The 23,954-nt window shown below is 29.2% G+C and overlaps 1 protein-coding gene across 2 annotated transcripts in view; it reads right to left on the reverse strand.

The window, feature by feature from the left end:
• Positions 1–14,596: 14,596 nt before the first annotated feature.
• The window catches only part of LOC122633776 (unconventional myosin-Va), a 74,385-nt gene continuing 65,027 nt past the window's right edge, over positions 14,597–23,954 (reverse strand). Inside the window, exons 4-18 of one of the 2 annotated variants that reach the window (XM_043822113.1) lie at positions 21,565–21,736; positions 21,272–21,444; positions 21,047–21,206; positions 20,841–20,957; positions 20,509–20,744; positions 20,201–20,390; positions 19,850–20,127; positions 19,408–19,597; positions 19,126–19,297; positions 18,826–19,037; positions 18,206–18,468; positions 17,851–18,126; positions 17,465–17,564; positions 16,352–16,606; positions 14,597–15,087 (exon numbers count right to left, since the gene is read on the reverse strand). In XM_043822113.1, coding sequence (XP_043678048.1) covers positions 16,449–16,606; positions 17,465–17,564; positions 17,851–18,126; positions 18,206–18,468; positions 18,826–19,037; positions 19,126–19,297; positions 19,408–19,597; positions 19,850–20,127; positions 20,201–20,390; positions 20,509–20,744; positions 20,841–20,957; positions 21,047–21,206; positions 21,272–21,444; positions 21,565–21,736 — 2,697 coding nt within the window. In that variant the 3' untranslated portion in view covers positions 14,597–15,087; positions 16,352–16,448. The remainder of the gene's footprint in view (positions 15,088–16,351; positions 16,607–17,464; positions 17,565–17,850; positions 18,127–18,205; positions 18,469–18,825; positions 19,038–19,125; positions 19,298–19,407; positions 19,598–19,849; positions 20,128–20,200; positions 20,391–20,508; positions 20,745–20,840; positions 20,958–21,046; positions 21,207–21,271; positions 21,445–21,564; positions 21,737–23,954) is intronic. The other variant, XM_043822114.1, reaches the window with a different exon arrangement.

Genomic DNA, 23,954 nt, shown 5'->3' on the forward strand with positions numbered 1-23,954 from the left:
TGTCGTTGTTGTTATTGTTGTTGTTATTGATGGTGATGGTGATGGTGGTGGTGATGGTGGTAGGTGATCCAGGAGCACGAAATAAGGAGAAAGAAAGGAAATAAAAGAAGGAATGAAAGATGAGAGACACAGACAGATTAAAAAAAAAAACAGAAAAGAAAAAATAGGATGAAGGAAAGAAAAAGAAGACGATGATTGAGGACATTGACGATGAATTTTTTAATGTTCTAGAAAAAGAGAACAGAGAAAAAAAGGAAATGTTCTTGTCTTCAGTCGCCTCTAAACGCGCCTAATTAACTAAATAACCTATCTACCTAACGATAAGAAGTAAGATAACTAAAATTGACGATTGTAACGAGGATATTAAGAAAAAATAGAAGAAAAAAAGAAAAGAAATGAGTGAGAGGTGGAGAGAGAGAGAGAGAGAGAGAGAGAGAGAGAGAGAGAGAGAGAGAGAGAGAGAGAGAGAGAGAGAGAGAGAGAGAGAGAGAGAGAGAGAGAGAGAGAGATAGAAAGAAGAACGTCTTAAAGAAAAAAAAAAAAAAGAAAAAGAAAAGAAGATAAAACGATAAAGAAATAAAGAAAACATCAAAATGAAACTCGCTTTAGACACGCGAGTTTAGTTCGTTAGAGAGAAAAATAAAATATACACCGACAGAAACAGAAACAGAGACAGAGAAAGAAAGAAAGAGAGAAGGAGAAAGAGAGAGAGAGAGAGAGAGAGGGAGAGAAAATTATAATAAATAAAAAATGAATAAATAATAATAGTAACGATATTAATAATAATAACGATAATGATAACGATGATATTAATCGACGAAATCCCATTTGTCTCGTGTTATTTTAAGACGCGAATCTTATCCGTGCTGATAATGAATGGATTTTTCGTTCTCGATTTTTGTAATTTAAAGAAAAGAAAAGAAAAAAAAAAGAAAAAAGAGAAAAAAAAAGAAAAAAAAAAGTCGAGACGATTATTATCGTAAACGTTCTCGTCGTGCGTGGTGCACTTTTGTTAATAGCGTTCTCTCGTTTTCGAGATAAAGATAAGGAATAACGAATGATAACCTGGATACAGATTTTAGTGAAACGATTTTAGAAAATTTTAACACCTTCGTCGATTTTGTTATCTTTACTTTTTATTTTCATTTTTTTCTTTTTTCTCGGATTCGAGATCATCGTAACGAAGTGATGAAAATAGAGATGGTGGGGGAAGTTAATCGAAGAGATAAGATTCTCTCTCTCTCTCTCTCTCTTTCTCTTTCTCTTTCTCTTTCTCTCTCCCTCTCCCTCATACACGGACACACACACACACAAACACATAAACAAACAGATAATTAATTGATCTTGTCAAGTTAGAATCATTAAAATCGAAATCGTGACTTAATCGACGAAGGGGTTAATTGTCGTTTCGAAAGAAAAAAAAAAAAACGTGTCGGCTAATCCATCGATCTCCGATTTTTCTTTTTTATTGATTTCCAAATTCAAATACGAATTTTATTCTTCTCGAGATGATATATGTGTATATATATATATATGGTGACCTGTATGTAAAATCGCAATCAGGTAAATGATGATTCATACGTGAAACGGTTAATCGAAATTTGGAATTAGATCTTCTTTTTTTGCAGGCGATTTATTTTTTAAGAAAATTCGATTTTAATTAGTATCCTGCTTTTTGATATCAATAGAAGTTACTTACACGTTCATATTTATTTATTAAATATGTCGGATTATATTTTATTAATTCCATATGATTTAATTTAAAAATAAAATGTGTGTGCATATATATATATATTCAATTTTTCGTATAATTAATAAATAATATTGTTGGTGGCAAGTATTAATGATTAACTTTTATATACACTTTTTAAAAAAAAATTTGTTCACTATTTTAATGAATTACTTTTTTCTTTTTTATAAAATAAAATACTTCTTAATGAAACGTTAAACGAATATGAGCTATAATTTACATATAATATAATGTAATATATATATATGTGTGTGTATATGTGTAACGATAACATTATTATTTTTTTTAATAAAATATGACAATATTTAACAATTAATAATTTTATTTTTATTCTTTTCCTTTCTTTTTTTTTAAACGGATTAATCCTATATATTATTCATCCTGCATTTTTCAATCATAATGCAACAGAAACACGATTGGTTGTAACAATTATAAATCGTTATAAAATGATCTAAATCTCGTGATATATGGGATATGTCAATTTCAATTTTAAAAACGAAACTTCCTAAAAGAAATAAAAAAAAAAAATGAAAAAGAAAAGAGAAAAAAACAAAGAATAATTTATTCTACAACATCCTATAATTAATTCAGAATCATTGATCAAATCGATATTATAAAATAATTAACAATTCTTTTTTCCCATTTTTTTGTTGTTGTTGAAAACAAATCCTTCCATAAAAAAGGAAAATTATTATATTCCACAATTTGAATGAATTATTTTGATATAAAGTCATAGTTAATTTTCATTGACTCATATTTATACATACTTATCTGTTATCGATTATATTGAATATATTATATACATATAAACATATGTACACACACATACACACATACACACACATATATCGAATAAAGGAACGACATAATAAAAGAAAAAAAGAAAAAATTGTTGGGGAATACGAAAAGACGAGTCTTGATTCCTCGTGGAAGGAGAAAGTTCAAGAATTGTGTGTACAAGAAGTTCTCAAACATCTGGGGAGGATTTAAAGAGTTTACTTCTTCGTTGATCTCCTTTCACGTGGGTAGAAGGACGTCGAGACAAAAACTTTTTCTCCTTCGAGATAACGTGTTCCGTTTCGGTAAAACGATATTTATATGAGAACATACGATCCAAAAGTTTTATCTTTTCAAAACGATAACGTTTTCGGTTTCTTCTTCCCTTTATATCTAAATTCTCCAGCCACCATTTTGGATCATATCAACCGTTTGCCTTACATTCAAATTTATTGTTATGCGTATATATGTGTATATATATGTCTATACACACACACACATTTTAGTGAACATACACATATTTATTAAAATTTTCGTTTCAGAAATGAAATGAAAAGAAAAGAAAAGAAAAGAAATATATTAATAATAATAATAATATTATTATTATTATTATTTGATAATGATATAATTATATTTCAATCGTAAAATCAATCGTATAAAATTAATAATCGAATTTCAATGAAATAATGATATTAATAAATATTAAATTATAATCAAGTAATTTAATATAATTATACAATTATTAAATTATGAAAAAAATACGTCTATACAATATTTTACGTTTTCGTTTCTTTTCCTTTTTTTTTTCTTTTCAAGCAATAAAAGAATAGCGTAGGATTAAAAATTAGATAACATTTGTATTAATACGAATAAATATGATTATCGCTCGTAAATCATTTCAACTTTGTTAAGTAAATAATCAATTATTTTGCAAATCAATTCTAAAATTATCAAATTATCAATATCACAATCATATTCTATCAATTATTAACGTCATAATTATTAAACGAAATTTCAATTCGCGTTTCTGTAATATTATCTTCTTCTTTATTTCCAAATTAAATAAATGTAAAACGAAACAAATCTCTTTTTATCGACCAGCCAACTGTTTCTTTTTTTTCTTTTCTTTTTTCTATGATATACACGATCAATTTCTGCTCCGATTTTCAATCTCGAGAAGAAAGAAAAAGAAAAAGATAAAGGGTAAGGAAAACGAAGAACAAATAATTACAAACGAAGCGTGTAACAAGGGGGAAAAAATGAAGAGAAAAGAAAGAAAAGAGAAAAAAAAAGAGAGAGAGAAAAGAAAAAAGAACAAAGAAAAAGAAAGAGAAAAAAGATGAGACTAAGCCGGCACGTCTTCGTAGCTGTTTTGTACGATTCGTATTTAATTAAAAACGCAGTTAAATTTAAGATGCCAAGAGAAGATCGGTGTGCATTAGTAGCAAAAACGCCTCCTCTCGTGAGCGATCTCTTCTTTTCCTTTCGTCGTGTACCCCCTTCTCCTCTTCCCGCCCCCTATCCCGCCACCTTTCTCCTCTTCTTCCAATAATTATCAATTAAAACCTAGGAACCACTTTGACTAATAAAAAAGAAAAAAGGAAAATTGAAAAAAGAAAATCGATCATCGAAGAAAAGTAAGAGATTGACTCGATCGAGAGAAAAATCAGTCGTATTTCTTACGGTACAAGTGAGTCTGATAATTAGTAGACGAATTAATTAATTAATTAATTAATTAATTAGTTAATTAATTAACGAATGAAAACTAGATTAATATAAAGATGGAACTTTTCTATTTTTTTAATTTATTTCTTCCATTTTTGTCTTTGTCCTTCTTGTTGTTTTATTTCTTCTTTTTTTTCTTTTCTTTTTTGTTTCATTTTATTCTGCGATACGGTAATAAATGAATGTCGAAAATATTATAATAATGATATAATTATTACTACTACTACTACTACTACTATTATTATTATTATTATTATTATTATTATTATTATTATTATTATTATTATTATTACAACTGCTATTATTATAATTGTAATTATAATTATTATTATAATTATTATTATTGTTATTATTAATATTATTATTATTAGATTATAATTTAATATTATCAATGTTGTAGTTTTAATTTTATTGTATAAATTAAAAAAAAAAAAAAAAAAAGAAAAGACAGAAAGAAAGGATACACACATAGAAGTGGTTCCTCTTTCATGGAAGATTGTTACACGAGTATGCAAATGTATGAGTATGCTTGTATGAAAGAATAAAACGAATATGTATGTGTGCATATATGTATGTATGTACTTATGTCTGGATTATGTATGTATGTATGTGTGTGTATGTCTACGATATAATATAAAATTTTGAGATTTAAGTAGACATATCAACGAAAAAAATAATGAACAGAAAATAAGAAGAAAAAAAAAAGAAAATAAGAACCGATTGGGAAAGAAGAGAAGCCACAATATGTCATTATCGATACATACATATATCGTGCCCGTATGTCATCTTCCAGAATAGAAAATGAAAATAATAATAATAATAATAATAATAATAACGCTAATAATACTAATAATAATATTAATAATAATATTAATAATAATATTAATAATAATATTAATAATAATACTAATAATAATAATAATAATAATAATAATCGTAATATAGGAAAAGAAAAAAAAAAGGAGAAAAAAGATCTCTCGCGAGTTCAGATACGTCGATACTGAAAAAAAAAAGCAACAAAAAAAAAAGTAATAAGATATGATCGAACGACGACCGTTTCGTACGGAACAAAAAATCGCTTTTACCGTTGATATGTACATAGATCGTTCGCACGATGAATTATTATTAATAATAACGAATGAATGAAAAGGAAAGAATAAAATCAATAAAATGTATGAAGAGAAAAGAAGAAGACGAAAACAAAATAAATAAATGGATTCATCGTGCGCGTTTCTTTCTTAATTCTTTTTTTCGCCAGAAAAAATTTTTCGGGGCAGAAAAAAATAACCGGTAGAGAGAGAGAGAGAGAGAGAGAGAGAGAGAGAGAGAGAGAGAGAGAGGGAACGTAAAGTTGAATAAGAAAAAAAAAGGGAAAGAAAAAGAAGAGATAGGTACGACGAATAATTTCGACGAACAACGTGAGAATACTGGACAACGTAGACGTGATTAATTTAAATGAATAAATAAATGAATGAACGAACGAACGAACAAACGAACGAAAGCAGGAATAATATAGGGTTGGAATGAAGTAAAGGTAAAAAAATAAAAAAAGGAAAAAATGAAAAAACAAAAAAAAACAAAAGATAAGTAAATGAGTAAGTAAATAAATAAATGAGTAAGTAAATAAATAAATAAATAAATAAATAAATAAACAAACGAAAGAAAAGAAACGGAAATAAACGCAATGGTACACGTGAATATCTTATTAAAATAACAGATAATAAGTTGTGTGAAACAAGTCGTCGACGGGGATTCGGTTGAACGAACAATGCGCGCGCAAACTCTTGTATTTTTCTAATGATTTTCAAACGCCGAGGTAATTCGTAATGTCCGAGATAGCCTATCGGATATTTAAGTATTGCCATTTATCGGCGTTATTTCCAGCAGTGTTCTATTCCGCTTTACTTTGTCCTAGGTTTATCGGACGTTAACATGTATCTATGAGTTACCAAATAAACGAGAACGGTTAGAGTTTCTTCGTCTCTCATTTTTCTTTTTATACCTAACCCTTAAGAAAATAAATAAATAAATAAATAAATAAATAATTAAGTCAAAAAGAACCATGAGAAAAGAAATCAATTTCAATAGTTTTGGTAATGAAATAAATGACAATTACGATTTTCATAGGAACTTTTTTTTTTCTCGATTTTCACATTGTATACGTGTATTGTGTTCTTCATTTTATTTTAATTTTGTTACCTTCCTATATCGTTATTTAAAAGAATGAATATTTAAAAATAAGAGGAAATTTTTAATTGCAGCGGACATTTATATGACTATGTTATATTTTTATATTGCGTAATGTGCGAAGAAATTGAAATTAAAGTGACAAGGTATCTATTTTTTTATTCTTTCCTATGATCGAATTTTTATATATAGTTCTATCTCGATTATTCTCAAAAAAAAAAAAGAAAGAAAAAAAAACTGTGCTCCGATTCATGGGATATCGAGAAAACAATTTCAAGCGGATCGTCAAGTTTTTAAAGTAAGTAAACGAATAAACGAATAGATATCAGCTAGCGAGGATTTTACAATGCAGAAAGAAAAAAATCAAGAAAGGAAAAGAAGAAAGAAAAATGAAAAAAAAAAAATGAAAAAAAGATCTGAAAAAACTTCGGAAGTTCGTCATTTTTATCACCCAACGCCGATTGCCTGAAGAAACTTTTCCGATTTGTCTATCGTATAGGCAAAGGATAAAAGAAGTAGAAATAACTCGTAGGAATCTTACGATTTCTAGCACGTGAATCACTAACGGTCAGAGAGCAAGGTAAGTCACGAAACAAAATTTGAAGAGTTTTAAGTTTTCTTTTTTCTTTCTTCATTTTTTTATATTTCCTACAAATTGTGTATATTTTGTTTTCGAAAAGATCGATGGAAAAATTACATCCATTAATAATTTATAAAAAGCATCACAAACAACAAATACATATATACAAATATATATGTATGTATGTATGTATGTATGTATGTATGTATGTAGTACGGACTTTATCATCATCATCATCATCATCATCATCATCATCATCATTGTTAACGTTTTTTGATTAATGTTTATGGTAAACTCTAAAAGGAAAACAAAAACGTGAGAAACATTTCTATTCTATTTGCTTGCTTTCACTTCAAATGCAATTTGTAATGAAAGAATAACATGCAATACGCCGAGGCCAGCACGGTTTATTTCATTTTGATCGTCCGATGCATTACGCAAAAGAATCGAATTTTCTATCAATTGATCGTTCAATTTCTCTCTTTTTTTGTTTTCCATTTATCTATCTCTATCTCTGTTTTTTTATTTCTCTCTTTCTCTCTCTCTCTCTCTCTCTTTTCCTATACAATACTAGGTTTTATTTTATTATTATTTTTCACTATTTTCAATAACTTCACTTGATAATTCATTTTCATACTGAGTTTCAAGCTTTATAGATATATATAGATATATACTGTCTCTATTCCCATATAAATAAATTTTATTTATTTTATATATATATATATATATATATATATATAATTTTGTATAAAAATAAAAATAAAAATATAAAAAGAAGAAATAAATAAATTCATATGAGAATAATTTGTTTTCCCCGTTTTTTTTTTTTTATTGTTATATATATATATATATATTTTTTTTTTATTTCTATTTGAACTTCAATATTAAGAAAAGAAGTTTATTTTTCTTTTTTCCTTTTATTTTCAAAATAAAACCACTTTTTCGCAGATTTTATTCGCATCGAAAGAAAGTTGATCCGCGTAATCCGTATTTTCTCAATTGGATTTCGTTAACCTCTCGTTGAACTTAACCGAACTCTTGGAATTTCTGCCTTTTTTTCCTTTTATTTTCTTCAACGTAAAACATAGAGAATACGTAGGTACTTTCGTCTATATGGTAAGGGGTAATATTCGAAAAAAAATTTCCACATCCCGCCATATTCCCAAAGCTTCCTAATTAGCATCAACAAATTTTATTTCGCAAGGGTGATTACGTGTATATATGCATGTGTGTGTATGTGTGAGAAAGAGAGAGAAAGAGAGAATTCGTAAAAAGGTTGAAAGTCCATTGAAATTTAAATGAGTTGGTTCAACCTTACCGATCGATCGAATTTTTCCTTGCAGCTATTATCGATTTTTGATGTCGAGAGTATTAATTAAAATGAAGAAATTTCGAGAGATAAAAATAAAACTAAATGTATTTTTTTATGGATATGTATGTGTATTGTGTTCGTGTGTAAAATGGTCAGAAACAAGAAATATCATTGACCGTTTTATTCGATTGAATTAGTTTGAACATTGAATAGTTTTTGTTTGCTTTGTTAATATATCAATAATAACAAAATTATCAAATGAACAAACTAAAATTTATATATATATATATATATATATATATGTATGTATGTATGTATGTATGTATGTATGTATGTATGTATGTATTGGATGTTCAAATAACATTGAGAATATTGGTAAGTATTAAACGTGAATATTTATTATTAATATTATTGATCCTATTGACACATTGTTTTCGAAATAAATTTTATGTTAAAAAGTGTATGTATATATATGATTTATAAATAAAAATTGCATAGCGCCTAAATATAGGCTATATTTTATCATGCATGATATGAAGTTGTCTGCTCTCGAAAATATGAGAATCCTTATTGGTAAATGATACTTGCAAACTACATTACCGACATGTAAAAGATGTTGCCTAAATGCAGGCGTAATATATCTCATTCATATAAATATAATGGTGAAAAAATTTATTTCATTTTAGTTAGAAAGAATAAAAAAAAAGGGAATAAAAAGATTTTTAATCCTAGAAATACTAATAAAATTTATGAAATATTTATAATCATTTAATAAAAGATAAAAATTGAATATGTTAAATAATCTTAATAAACAATTTAAAAATATGTTTCTCGAATAAATCTAAGAACTAAAATTGCGTTTTCATTATTTTTCTAATGCAATAGTTTTCTTACGATTTTGCCTATGATCGAATCAATATGATTGCAAAATAAGAGTAAATATTGTTTATAAAAAAAGAAAAATCGCAGATAGAAGAAAAATTAAACAAAAAAAAAAAAAAACAAAAAAAGAGAGAAATAACGAAAAAAAAACAAGAAAGATTAAATCGACCGAACTCGACAAATCCATCCTATCCTATAAAACTCAATGGACACTGTTTTCCCTAGGGAACAATTTACTACATTCTAACTCTGAACTCCACGGGAGAGATACTAATTGTCAGGTCACGTATATGTCTAACTGCTTTTTATTTTTTTTTATTTATTTATTTTTTCTTTTTCTTTTTTTTTTCATTTCAGTAAAAATGGAAAAGACTCCAGTGTGGTCAACTGAAAAATGATAGGTGAATCGATTGAAATGTAAATCATCGAGCAAACTGAGATTATTTCGATGTACACATTTGACTCGATTCGTTTCGATCGTTCCCTTTTACTCCCTCGGGAAACGCTCTAGTAAAACTAGGAAATATCTCTTCCTCGTAAAATCCTGTGCAAACAAAAATTTTATTTCGTTTATACCTTTTAACAAAAAAATCTCGTACATTTCTCACTCATTCCCTCTCCCTCTCTCTCTCTCTTCCTTCAAAACTTGTTATATGATTTTTTTTCTTTCTCTCTTTTATTTTTCCTTTTTTTTTTTTTAGAAGTATTAAAATTCGAAATATCTCGTGAATAACCCATTTTTTTCGGAAACGTAACCTCCCGATATATTTTTTATTTTTTCTTTTTTTTTCTAAATACACGGAACACATAGGAAAATTAATTTGAACAAAAAGAAACACGTTGATCTAATCTGAAAGAAAATTCAATTACATTTTTCAAATGTGTCGTTGCATTTACGAAATAGAAAAATGAAAATAGAAAAAAAAACGAAAAAAAAAAACAGAGAGAAAAAGAAAAAAGATAAGTCCAGAGAAAAATGAACATTTTTATATCATTCAATTTTCTCCCCTATAAATTTTTTCCGTCTACTACGAAACAAAATATATGAACCGTCCCAATTTTATGATTTCACTTCGTATACAGGGTGACTCATATAAAAATTTGCATACTATTTTCACCGACTACCAATCTATCTAACAATAATGTCTTGAATTTTTGTCGTATGTGAAATGGTACAGATATTTCTACAAAAAAAGGAAAAGATAAAAAAGAAAATATTGGTATAATATTTGGTTGAAAAATAAACAAAATAAACAAAATAAAAAAATAAAAGATTCTAACAACGAAAAAAAAAAAAACAACAAGAATTAAAATAAAAGCAACTATAAGTAAATATTAAGAATTCTGATTTCTAACTAATTCTGATTTCTGTGTATAAACATGAGATAGATAATATTTTACGACGTTCATTCGTTGTTTATAAATTCAATCTCCAATTTTGCAAAATATTTCTACCCGATCAAGTTATATATTGAAAATAGAAAATATTTGATAGTATGCTCTCAAAAACTTGTAACTCGTAAATAAGATAACTAAGAAAAGGATGGTGACATAGAGAAGAAATTTAATATACGTGACATCGTTCTCTCTCATCCGATAGTTTCCTACCTTATAGTGGTAGTTTTAGTATACTAGTATAGTGTAGTCGACACTCTCGTGTTGCTTTGTAGGTCGATGAATATCCTGAGCCATTATCGAATGAGATTTCATGAACGTTCAAGAAAGAGAGAGAGAGAGAGAGAGCAGGATATATATATATATATATATATATATATATATATATATATAGGACCGTTGCAAGATCCTTTGTTTGATCTTGAGACTACGATGACACTATCCAAGTTGTAGCGATGTTAGAAATTCGCGACAAGCTTCCAAGTTTCCTATCAAAGGCAGGATTGGATACGTCTATTCCCACCGGTTGTTGGCTACTAACGATTACATGACAAAATCGACCGACACAAAAGATATCGAGGAATTCTCTAATAAACAATTATTAAGGTAAATCGAATTTTTATCGATTTAGTTGAAAAATATTGATTCTAACTATCATCCTAATATATATATATATATATATATATATATATATATATATATATATATATATCAGATCGTACAATCAAGTACATTTATTTAATTCGACGTTTAAGAATAATTCGATTGAAATATTAATGTAGTAAAAAAATTAATTTTTTTCGAAAATAAGAAATATTCAAGAGTTAGAAACGAACTCGATCTAATTAAATTTCATTTCATTATGATATTTAAAGTCATTTATATTTTGCTTTTTCTTCTTCATTTTTTCGTTTCTCTTTTTTTCTTTTGATATATTTCGTTAACGTCAAATGAAGTTATAAAAAGAGGAATATTTTTCTCAAATCGAGCGAGCAATATTCGGAGCTTTAAAATCGTATTTCAAAATTCACATTCTCGCCTTAAGCGATAGGTAAAAGGGATGAGAAATTGGAAAACGTCCAACTTTCTGACATGAGAATCAAAACAGTCGGCTACTCTACAACGCCCATATACATCAGAGTCCATAGAATCTACGTACATACAATATATTACGTATGTGTGTATGCGTGTGTGTGTATGTATATATATATATATATATATATATATATATATATATATAGAACGTTGAAAAAAAATAACATAAAAAATCATGAAAAATATAAACTTACAAGTCTAACGATCATTATAAAATTACTATTAATTTAATACATTTTTGAATTATTCAAGTTATGAAAATTTTCAAAGTATATATAAACTCAAAACATCCTGAATATTAAACTTGCAATTAGATGTAAAAATTGATTATAAATTCAGAACCTATTGAATATCTTTTTTGTATTCGTTTTTTTTTTATTTCTCTTTCTTTTTTCTTTTGAGAAAATATTGATATAAATATCTTCATATATAATATTTGTTTACAAAATGATATCAAATTTCTTACGATGAGGTAATAATATGTCAATCAAATAATGATGTAACAATATGTCAATTAATTAATTATTTAATATAAATAACAATAAGAAGTTAATAAAAATAAAAAAAAAGGAAAAATTCGAATAATAATAATAATAATAATAATAATAATAATAATAATGGTGATCTTGATGATAACTGTAGTAACGATAATAGTAAGCTATTATTATTAATTATTATAATAATAACAAGAATAATAAGTAATAATTGTTCCATGAAAAATTCACATGGCAGATATTTTCTTCGAAGTTAAACAAACGAACAAAAAAATCCTATATCGATCAAATTTGCAGGATGATCGTAAAAGTTAGTTAAAAAAAAATAAAATTGTTCGACCCTAAAAATTTTACAAACGAAATAAATAAACGTTCCTGTTTAAACTGATTAGTAGTTGATAAAATTTGTTTATGCGTTTGATCTAAAAGGAAAGATACGACCAATGAGAAATTCCTTTTAATTTTAAGGAATTCTTTGCGAAGTAGTATAACAGTAAAGAAGGTACTGTCTTCCTTGTCTTGTCGTCAGCATGCTTCTCCAACCAAGGTTTCAACCGTATAAAGTTATAACTTCCAACAATAAGTTGAGTTATTACGCATTCCGGAGTTCCCACGGTGACAGATAATGGTCTTGAGAGAGAAAGAAAGAAAGAAAGAGAGAGAGAGAGAGAGAGAGAGAGAGAGAGAGAGAGAGAGAGAGAGAGAAAAGAAAGAGAATAAAGATGTAAGTGAAAGAATCTCACGTACTCATATAAACGTACACATGTATATAGATACTTATATAAATATAACTATAGTAAATATAGCTAGTATGAGAATATTCTCTTTCTCTAGAAGCAAATAATTTCATCGTTTCCGTTATTCTCCTTAACTCCATTACAGACAAAAGGATATGTGAAGTATCTTCTTTACTCTTCAAAGATTCAACCAAGATTCTTATCTTATGACAAATGTAATAACAAGCAAAGAAAGAGAATAGTATTACAGTTTGTTTCTAATGGAATATATAAATAAATTCAAAGTAAAATAACTATGAAATTGGTACGATTAATAGAAAACTTAATAAAAATTCAATAAAATAACAAATAAGCAAATGTAATATTAATGATAATAATAATAATAATAATAATAATAATAATAATAATAATAATAATAATAAGACAACGAATCGATTTAAATTGAAATATAAAATTAATAAACGTGAAATAGTGTACACTGTGTAATATTCATAATTATTTTATTAGAGAAACGTCCTAAAAAGATGTTTAATATTTATAATGCAAAAAAAGAAAAAAAGAAACAGATAAAATATAAAATTAATAATAATATAATAATAGCAGTTACGTAGTGCGGATAATCTAAAAAAAAGGATCTTACAAAATTACGAAAATTCAGGAGAAATTAATAAAAAAAAAAGAAAAAAAAAGAAAATGTCATTATTAAAGACCGTCGATACGTAATTCAAACTTCGAATGAGTAACACTTTGTAGAATTTCATTTGAGCCATCGAAACCAAATTTCAAAAGAGTCTATCAAATACATATTTATATGCAATACAAGATAACTATCAAATATCAGTTCAATTACGATAAGACTATCGAAAAATAATGTAAAAAAAAAGGAACGTAAAAATATCCTTAAAATATGTTTTTGTTTGTATCAAATTTTTCATTTTTTTTAAAGGGTATTTTTACGTTGCTTTTTTTTATATTATTATATAAAACATATTTAATATTTAGACGATGTTTAAATATGTTTTTGTTTATATCAAGTTTTTCACTTTTTTTAAACACCGTCTAAATGTTATATTTGTGTCTGTATGCACACATATGTGTGTGTGTTTATGTGTGTATGTCTATATATGTAAAATCCTAACTTTAGATGAGCAATACGTTCGAGAATCTCACTCCAATGATCAAACCAAACTTCGGGAGAGTCCAAAGTCAAACATTAGCGAGATGTTCACTCTCCGATGACTTCGGTAAAGATGGAAACACGAGTTTGAATCTTCTCATAACCATCAACGTTTGTAAGCAACGTGAAAACGATTTCATGTCAAAGTTCTTCCTTTTGAATCGTCTGTCCATATTTCACCGACAAAGACACGTGTACTCTATAATGCCAATAGATATATATACCTAGTTCAAAACACATTGATTAACTTTCCTTCTAAACTAATTACAAAACTAAACTAACGAAACCGATTAATATAATTCAACGATAATTTCGTTAATATAAAATCTTGCAAAACTGCGTACGATCAACAATTGAACTATAAATATTTTATTAGAATTAATAATCTATCGATCAAATTGTTTATTAATAAATTTAATAGCATATTGATGGTTCGAATAAACGATGTAGGTAGATATCTATTCGAAATATTGCAATAATTAAAAGAGGTTAATTATATTTTTCATTAGTTTTTATTATCTCGTTATAAGTAATTACACAAGCTATGAATACGTATATCCTTCATTCGTAAATCATACGTAAGTAACACACACCGATCACAAATAATCTCTTTATAGTATTTACATACAATTTTCTTCATACGTTTCTAACGGCTTTATTAATTATTAAAACTTTTTTATTAGAATCTTTGATGAATCAGTGTATAAGCTAATATACAAAGCTAAGATATCTTATTACTTAGGAGCTAATATCGATAATAAAAACTAAAAGTCGATTAAAGTCTAATCAAGTGGCACTAATCGTATGTAATATATTCTATAGTAATCCGAAAGAGGCCTTAATCGAATATGGTACATGTACAGGGCATAGTGATATATTATTACGATTGAATTTTCTTTCTTTCTGTGTATTTTTTTTCTGTTTTTCTTATTTTCTTCTGTTTTTTCCTTTCTTCTATTTTTTCTAGTTGTTGGCACTAAGAATTCAAGAATAGTCAGGAAGAAATACTGTTGGCGAATGTGACTTAAAAATTACGATATATCGACGATATTCAAATTCGAACGAACGTAGATATATGTATAATATATATATATATATATATACACACACACATATATATATATATATATATATATATATATATATATGATGTCCTATATAACTCGAACACTTGAAATATCTTTATTACAGTTTACATATTACGATACGAAAAAAAAGAGAAAAGAAATATATTATTATTTCAAGGTCATCGATCTGTATTCTTTTCTTTTCCACTCAAAGTCGTACGAAGATCGTAGTATCATATTCATTGCACTGATCTAAACGTAGACTATTGCACGATGATCGTAAGATTATATGATTCTTTTTAAAAGATAATCGATGACCTTGAAATCTCTAAAATCACTGTGCGACGACTGAAAATTAACAAATTTCGTCCTAAAAAAAGCTTTGTTTTATCATTAAAAACAGATATTTGATGAGTGCGGAATTAAATGGGACACCCTGTATAATAGGTATGTAATATTCTGATCATTTTTATCAATTTCTTTTATATATATATATATATATATATATATATATATATAAAACAAAGCATTAATAATTAAATTACTTAACGCAACTAAAAAACGTAATATTAAAAAATACACGTATTCACAGACACACGTACATACAAACATACATTTGCACATGCATTTCTGTGTATTATACTGTGACATGTACTTATCTACATGGAAGACAAACGTGGTTTCGAGGCAATATGGAAGTGTACTTATGTTGCAAACTAATCAGTAACTTTTGTCTTAAACAAGCGATAAGCACTGTTTCAATGACTTCAAACTCGCTCAATGAAATTAATTAGACGTTCATTGTCCTCCGGCCTCTTTTCTCCCTCCCACCGTACCAATCCCATCTTACAATCAGTGAGGATTTCAATACGATACTATCCCTTTTATTCTTTCTTTTTCTCTTTTTCTTTTCAATCACTTATTCGTACGAGATATCCGAATAATGTTATTAATAATTTTGGATAATAAATGAATAAGATAAACTAATAATTAAAAGTATAAATTTTCATCGAATTCAAGACAGTTGATAATATCTAATAAGAAATCTTAACTAATTTTCTCATTTTTTAATATACTATATATATGTATATATACCGTATATAAATATATATATGTATACGTGTACTGTTCGCGATTGAAAATCATAAACGTAATAAATTATTAAACACTTACTGTAGCAAGGTTTCAGCTCCATACGAATTGTTCAAATATTAGTTTAGAAAAATATATATATATAGTCGGTGTTGAAAATTATAAACGCAATAAATTATTATACGTTAATGTTGCAAGGTTTAAGCTCCATGAATTGATAAGGCACATGTAACGTAGTATTGTTGTGTTCTACTAAGAGATGTCCTCGCCTCGGAGATGCTCCAATGACTAACACTGTTTCACCTTTCAATAATACTACTTCTCCTTCCCCTTCTTCTGAAATTTGTTTACAAATCGATAACGACAATATAAAGACTAGTTCGTCATTCGTTTGTATATCTTTATGTTATATATCCCAAAATATAAATAATCGACCTTTGAGAAGATGAAAGACGTTGTAACAATTATCGGACTCTGTTACTTTTCTCATTAATCGTTCATTCTCTCATTAATAATTAACACTCTCTTCTCATTTTCTCATTAATAATTATCGTTAAATTTGTTACTCTTCTTATTAATCGTTGATTCGTTCTCATTATCGCTGATATTCGTTGATCAATTTAATAATTAATTCGAAAGTTCGAAAAATTGATTTGCAGTAGAGAAATCTACATTGCTCGTGTTTGCAAGGATTTATGCGATTGAATATTACCTTAAATATTACTGAATGAAAATCATCTAACACCTTTAAGGTAAATATCTTCGAGGACGAGGAGGTTGAGGGAAGGGTCTTGAAATATCGGAGACTAGAGAACAAAGGAAGATATCCTGGCTCGAAGGATATAGCGGTGAAGGAATAACCGGCTAATGAGCTGTCGGTTGTTCGCAAGATTCGACCATAATCTATCTCAAAGGCAACAATGAGTGATGTCCTTTGATTTGATTTCGTGTATTCCTCTTGTCATTCGATCATTCGATCACTATGATCAGATATAATGATGCATTGAAATATGTACGAGAGATTTTGATCGAGTTAATGATTAAATTAAAGTGAATAATGAAACAATAATGATAGTAGAGAAAAGTAACGAAGTAATTGTCGTTTAAAAATTGTAGCATCTTTCGTTAGCCTCAATGATTGATTACGAGAATCGGGACACCTTATATATATATATACGTATATATTTTTCTTACCTGGAAAAGGCATCTTCATGATCCTTGTTTGCGGATATCCTAATTTCGTATTACCTGTTACGGTGTATGATCTACTTGGTGGTACCGGTGGTGGACGTTCCTTGATAAAATTGAGAAAATGAAATTGCGTTATGTTAAGATGAGTTAAAGTATTTAAGTAATAATTTCGATCGGATTTTAAATCGTACGATGTAGCAGGAAAAAAGAAATAATCAATATCGATAATTGTATCAACAAGATTATGTGAACTACAGATTGAAAGATGCGAATTGTTCGATTCGATGATATTCATTTCGTAATAATTCGAATTTAATTATTAGATGAAAAATGTTCAATCATAGAGATATAGATTTTAGAAGTGTTGTAGTATTATGAATGGTATGTACCAGATCAAGGCCAAATAATGTACAAGTTTGTTGAATCATTTTTTGATCGGCACATTTTTCCGAAGGATCTGGTGGTGGTGTACCAGCGATTGGTTGTGGTCTAGGACGAGTACCAGTTCCGGTTCCTGTTCCCGTTGTAACATTTCTTTGAACAGTTCCAGTATTACCAGTTGTCGTCGTCTGTTGTAGTTTCTTCTGACCAATAACCGTTGATACACACATCGTCGTTCTTCTTAATGGCCATCTCCTTCGAACTCTCCATCCCCTCCACGTAGCCTAAATCAATAAAATAAATGTCCTTGAATATTGTGTAAGAAAGAAGAAAAAAGGAAAAGAAAATTTGTTTGAACATTACCTGTATCACAGTGGCAGCTTTCCTTCTTGTCTCCGAACGCAAACATTCTAACTGTTGACGAATGCCCTCGCTAAGGAAAATGTGTCTCTTTCCAAGTGCCCAACTCGTACTAGCTCCAAATTTATTTTTCAATTGTTGTGCATTTTGTAAAATAAGTTTTGTATCCTCGACAGCTTGTTCCTCAGCTCGTCGTAATTGTTTGAAAGGTGCGATCAATCTATACCTCGCATTAAACGCCTTGAATCGCATCCTATGCGGGTAACCTGATCAATAGAAACGAGGATCATTCCTTAATTCTATTTATTCTTTCTAAATCCCTAAAGGTTCGATTCAAGATACAAGGATGATATATTGATACATTGAATTATCGATTAATATCCTTTCAAATGGGATTTCTATCGTGTGAGATCATTGACTGTACAAATTGATATTTAAAACCACAAAAATAACAAAATTGTACAAAATTGAATTATACGATATTAGAAAATAAGGAAAGTCTCCTTTGAGACTTCGGAAACTCCATAATTGATATTTCTTTACATACCGATAATCATTAAATTAATAACGAAGTTATGGTATTACAGGATTAATAAACTAAGTTTTCATGATAATCTACGTACCGCCAGCCATTAAATTAACAGTCTCTAAAACCTGCAGGGAACGTATTTGCCTCATCGCAACACCTCGATCCAAATGCATAGGAGTTTCAGTTCCATTGCTTCTGATGCATCTAACAAAATGTGGCCTAGCATGGACCAGAGTTCTTAACAGATTGTCCAATCTCGTATGAAAGTCTTGCGTTAGCGTTGAGATCGGTTCATCGCCGTTTAAACTGAACTCGGATATGCATACATTTTAATATACATATATTTAAATAACTAAGATGAGCAAAAAAAAAAAAAAGAAAAAAATTGTCTTACAGATCCGTATGAGAAGTCGGTGATATCCTAAAGCTAACACCTCTTGGAACAGTATCGTTTGCGTACAAAGCTTTTAATTCACTGCCAAACAAATGGGTAGCGAAACCAAAGCTGCAAGTGTGTTTATAAAAGACAGCCACCAAATCATCAGGCACAACATCTTTGTTGGTGTCTTTAAAAATACATGATAATAATAATTTAATTTGATGTACGGAAGGGTAGGAGTTTTATAAAAAAAAAAAAGAAAAAAGAAGAAAGAAAGGAAACAACATTTTTGCCTACCCAAAAAATCTGATGCATCGTACGTGACTCTGCCAGCAAAATGTTGAATACCGAAAGATCTGCAATCTACTGGTCTAGGTTCGAATAGTCGAAGATTTTGTTTGTGCTGAACTTTCACCTTAGCTACGTAACTCTCCGCAGTACCACGTATCGAACATTCGACGTCCAACATGCTGAGTAAACCGGTACGCTGAGAGCATCGATAAATTTATAAGAAAAAGGAAATTTTACTGAATTTGAGATATTTAAATATAATTGATCCTTATAATGTCAATTGTAAATTTTCTATTGAATAAAGATCTAATAAAAAATCTAATTCTACTTTTATATCTAAAATCAAATTATTAACGATATAATTTTTCATCGATATTTGTTTAAAAATATATAATTACATTAGAAATTATTAAGTGTCACGATTTCTAATTCGAATTTTCGTACTTACCAAAGAAGAAATGAGATCGATACAAGGTACATTGTCAACATAATCCACCTCAACGTCACACCTTATACCTTCGTCACGGCAACTTTCGATGGAACTCTTAAAAATGTGCGTGTTATAAAAATGTTGCATAGTCTCAGCACACAAATTTATACAGAGGTGTTCCAATTGACTCGGTTTCGGATCTTCGAATCCAAACATGTCTAAGATTCCTATAAAACCATCTGTCGCATGTCTCACGGCATTGTTCAAAGCTGTCATGCTCCTTGAACCAGTACCACCTAGAAACAATACGTATGTTTACGTTAAAAATTCATTATTCGATGATAACATAATTTGATAACATCGTATTACCTGCAGAACTGCCAATAGTAGAAGCATGTTGACTGGTGACTTCAGCTTGATTATGAACAGACTCGTTGGAATCAGACGAAAGAGTTCCAAGCGTCGATCCTAATCTTTTTAAACTGTTAGCTCTTCTGACTATAGTTGCTACGGTACGACAATAAAGAGCTTTGGCCAAGGAATCTCTCGTCATGTTGGACTATGTTAAAAAATAAATTGATGTATGTATGTATGTATATATATTATATGTGAACACTACTGTTTGTCGGACAAATAAACGTGTTTGAAAAAAGATGAATAAAATGATATAACTGTACCATGTTTGCATCGCAGACCGACTTAACCAATTGTCCTCGGGCATTGTGGGTCCTCGATGTAAGACCTCTGAGAAGTGCAGGTGGCGGAACCCCCAAAAGTGCGGCCACCGAAGCGAGTTCATTTTCTCCGATTACACCAACCTCAACACCAGGCCCATCCGTGAATCCTACGTTACCAAGAATCAAAACAGCAGCTAATACTCTTACAACGTCGAGGAAAGGTATACCGAGAACACCTAAAATGATAGAGAGAGAGAGAGAGAGAGAGAGAGAGAGAGATAGATACTTCGTTCGTATCTTTTGAAGAATCATTCTTTCTTACAAACACTTACCCAAACAAGCTTTCCAAGCTTGAAATCTTATCGCATCTTCTGCCTCGTCCTGTCTAGTATCGCCATTTTGTAGGTACCTCAAATTTTTCAGATTATATCCTTCCAAATTGAGTTTCACTGTCAAACGAATGACAAGGTCGTTGATTAAAAAAAAAAAAAAACTTTAAATAAGATCTAAATGATTGTTTTAGAAACAGGATAAAAACCTCTCTCCTCATGAGACAAACCAGCTAACATCTGATAGAATATATGATAATTTTTCTCATCTGGTAATGGTCGGATCACTCTCGTTTGATCCAAGAAATAACAATGAATTTTTGTTCTGTACAAAGCTCCGTCGGTAACTTGTACCTCGATGAAGTGACCCTGGGAAAAGTAATGTCACGTTAAACTCGTTCAACTTTCTTCTTGTGATCGCATTAATAACTTACTATTCTTGAACTTTCCGAGTTCGTGGCAGTTTTAGCAGATCCCAAAGATCTAAGAACCGTGAATGCAGCTGCCAGATGTTTAAAAGCGTCTGTTTCCGGGCCACCGCCAGCTACGTCGAAAAGTTGCCGAAGTAATAACATCGAGGCATACGTTTTCCCGGATCCGCTTGTTCCTAAAGGAAATTCATTCAAAAAAAAAAAAAAAAAAAAAAAAAAGAAAGAAAAGATGACTGACTCCCAACTATAACCAACAAAAACTATAAACTTTTAACATTTCAATGTTTGTTTCTTACCAGAAAGTATAATCGCTTGTGGATAACCAGTCTCTGATTGTTGTCTTACAGCTTCCTGGACGACCCTGTTCAATTGGGGTGCCAATGGTACGGCCCTGGTACTCGTCAAGGTCAGTGGATTCCCAACATCCGTGTAAGGATTGATACTGACCAAGATAGGCCCCACATTCGTCTACAATTCAATGTTTATTTCAAGATTCGGAAATTGTCGAACGTTAAAGAATTTGAAAACTAATTGAACAACGATATTTCGAAATATTTTGTTATTTAACTTTTTTATTCGAAATTGAAATTCGACGAGTGAGTCAACCAGTAATTCTTATCTCTCTTAAAGGTTTCATAAAATATTTAGTAAGAACGTAAGAGAAGTTTACGTAACGATATCATTAAATGTGGACACAGTAAAGATCTCAATAACTAGTACCACGGCATAAATTTAAATATGTGCGTGCATGTATGTATGTTTGTATATATGTATGTATATCTTATATTCGACATATGTTTTAATGCATTTCTATAAATCATTCATAACTCTGTCACCTATATAAACTAGAATATTTTTGTTCTCGACTCAATGACAGAATCGGAACAAGACGAATCAAAGTAATGCAATAACGTTTGAACAGTCTTAGTAACAACGAATTAATATCGTAGAAAAGTGACATAGAAACTAAGTCGTTAAGTATTATACATCGATCTATTAGTGATCATTCTTACGAAACATATTCTCTTAGACTCTTAGTAATATTACCAAATGAGAAATTAATCATGATATGGAAAAAAAAAAATCGACAAAAAAATATGTCCGAATACAAGCATAAATAATTCAAAGGTTGGTAATAAAAGCGAAAAGTCACGAGGTTGGTAGTTAAAAATTGGGACAGGCAAGACGTTCGAAATAAAATATTGGAAGGCATTGGAGATGTGGAACGGGGTGAGGAGAAAAGAATTGGGTGGAGAGGAAGGCGGAGCATGGGAATGAAGACCCAGGACCTAGAGGGTCCGATGTGCTTGATTGCTATTAGACGTCTGCTAGAGAAGGTAAAGCGGCACGCAAAGAAAAGAAAAGAAAAAAAAAGAAAAGAAAAGAGAAGGTTTAAGAAAAGAAGAAGAAGAAGAAGAAGAAGAAAAAAAAACGAGAAAAGAAAAGAAAAGGGTCGAAAGTTGGGCGTGGAGGAGAAAGAGAGAACCGGTCTGGTGTCGGGGTCCATCGGATATCCTAAAGAGATTGTGGGGAGATGAGAAAAAAAGGGGGAATTGGAAAGAAACCTAACTTAACAGTGTTAATCTGCAAACAGATTACACGTGCACACGTACGTACGTATGTATGCGCATGTGTGTAAGTTAGGCTGATTGCCCAAATAACATTTTCGTTTTCTCAAAATGGAAAAAAAAAGAAAAGAAAGAAAACAAGTATACAAAAAAAAAAAAATAAGAAAAATGAGATAAAAAGAAATTTTTTCGTTTTTTTGAAAATTTTCTTTGATCGTTTAGAGACGTTTCGGATGAAAGAAATTTGACAAATTTTCCAGTTATTTTCTAATCATAATGGTACACGTTTTATTAATGTCTTAGATCGAAACATAAAATAGTTGATTTGATATTTTCGATACTCGTTACGGTTGAACGATCAAACTTTTTTTTCGATCAATGACGAAAAGAATAAGAGAAAGAGTGCCTCACTGGTTACCACCAATTAGGGAACAACCGTTTCTCTCGCAATTGGGTGAACGCTATCGAGTTTTTGTAAACTAAAGGCGTAGTCTACCTTTCGGCGATGTTTCCTCTCCTTTGAGTGACCTATTGAGAAACTCACTGTTCTCTCATTCGGTTTTCTCGTATTACACACGAACACGAACGATCTCACATCGATCGTTCATGTTCCTTTGGAAACCGGTTGAGATTACGTTCGATGATGATTTAACGGTTAGACGTTTCGAATTAATTGGATCTCTCGGAGATTCTATAATATTAAATTCTATTTTTGGAAAGTGACCTCGTCCTAGTTCTTTCAATTTTAAATTACACACAAAAAAAGTCATTATCATTTAAATCTAAATCTAAATCTATCCAGTATCAATTGATCTATTTACACCTTTGCACATTAAAAAAAGAAAAAATACAGAAATTTATCTCTTGTTCCAGTTCTGTCATTTTAACAAATAAAATAAATCAAATCGTTTATGTCTAAATGTAAATCTATCGGATCAAGTATATCTATTTTCTCTCCAACAGTTTCAAATAATACAAAAACTATTTAGTATTATAATTTTGTCATTTTACCGAATAAAACGGTTTAAATAATGAAATCTAGAGATCTTATAACGATTACAATATTTTCCAAAATATTGTAGAGCAATTCATCATATATCCTTCTATTTTAATTGTTA

This window comes from Vespula pensylvanica, chromosome 13, assembly GCF_014466175.1.
Source record: "Vespula pensylvanica isolate Volc-1 chromosome 13, ASM1446617v1, whole genome shotgun sequence".
In the NCBI taxonomy this organism is placed as follows: Eukaryota; Metazoa; Arthropoda; class Insecta; order Hymenoptera; family Vespidae; genus Vespula; species Vespula pensylvanica.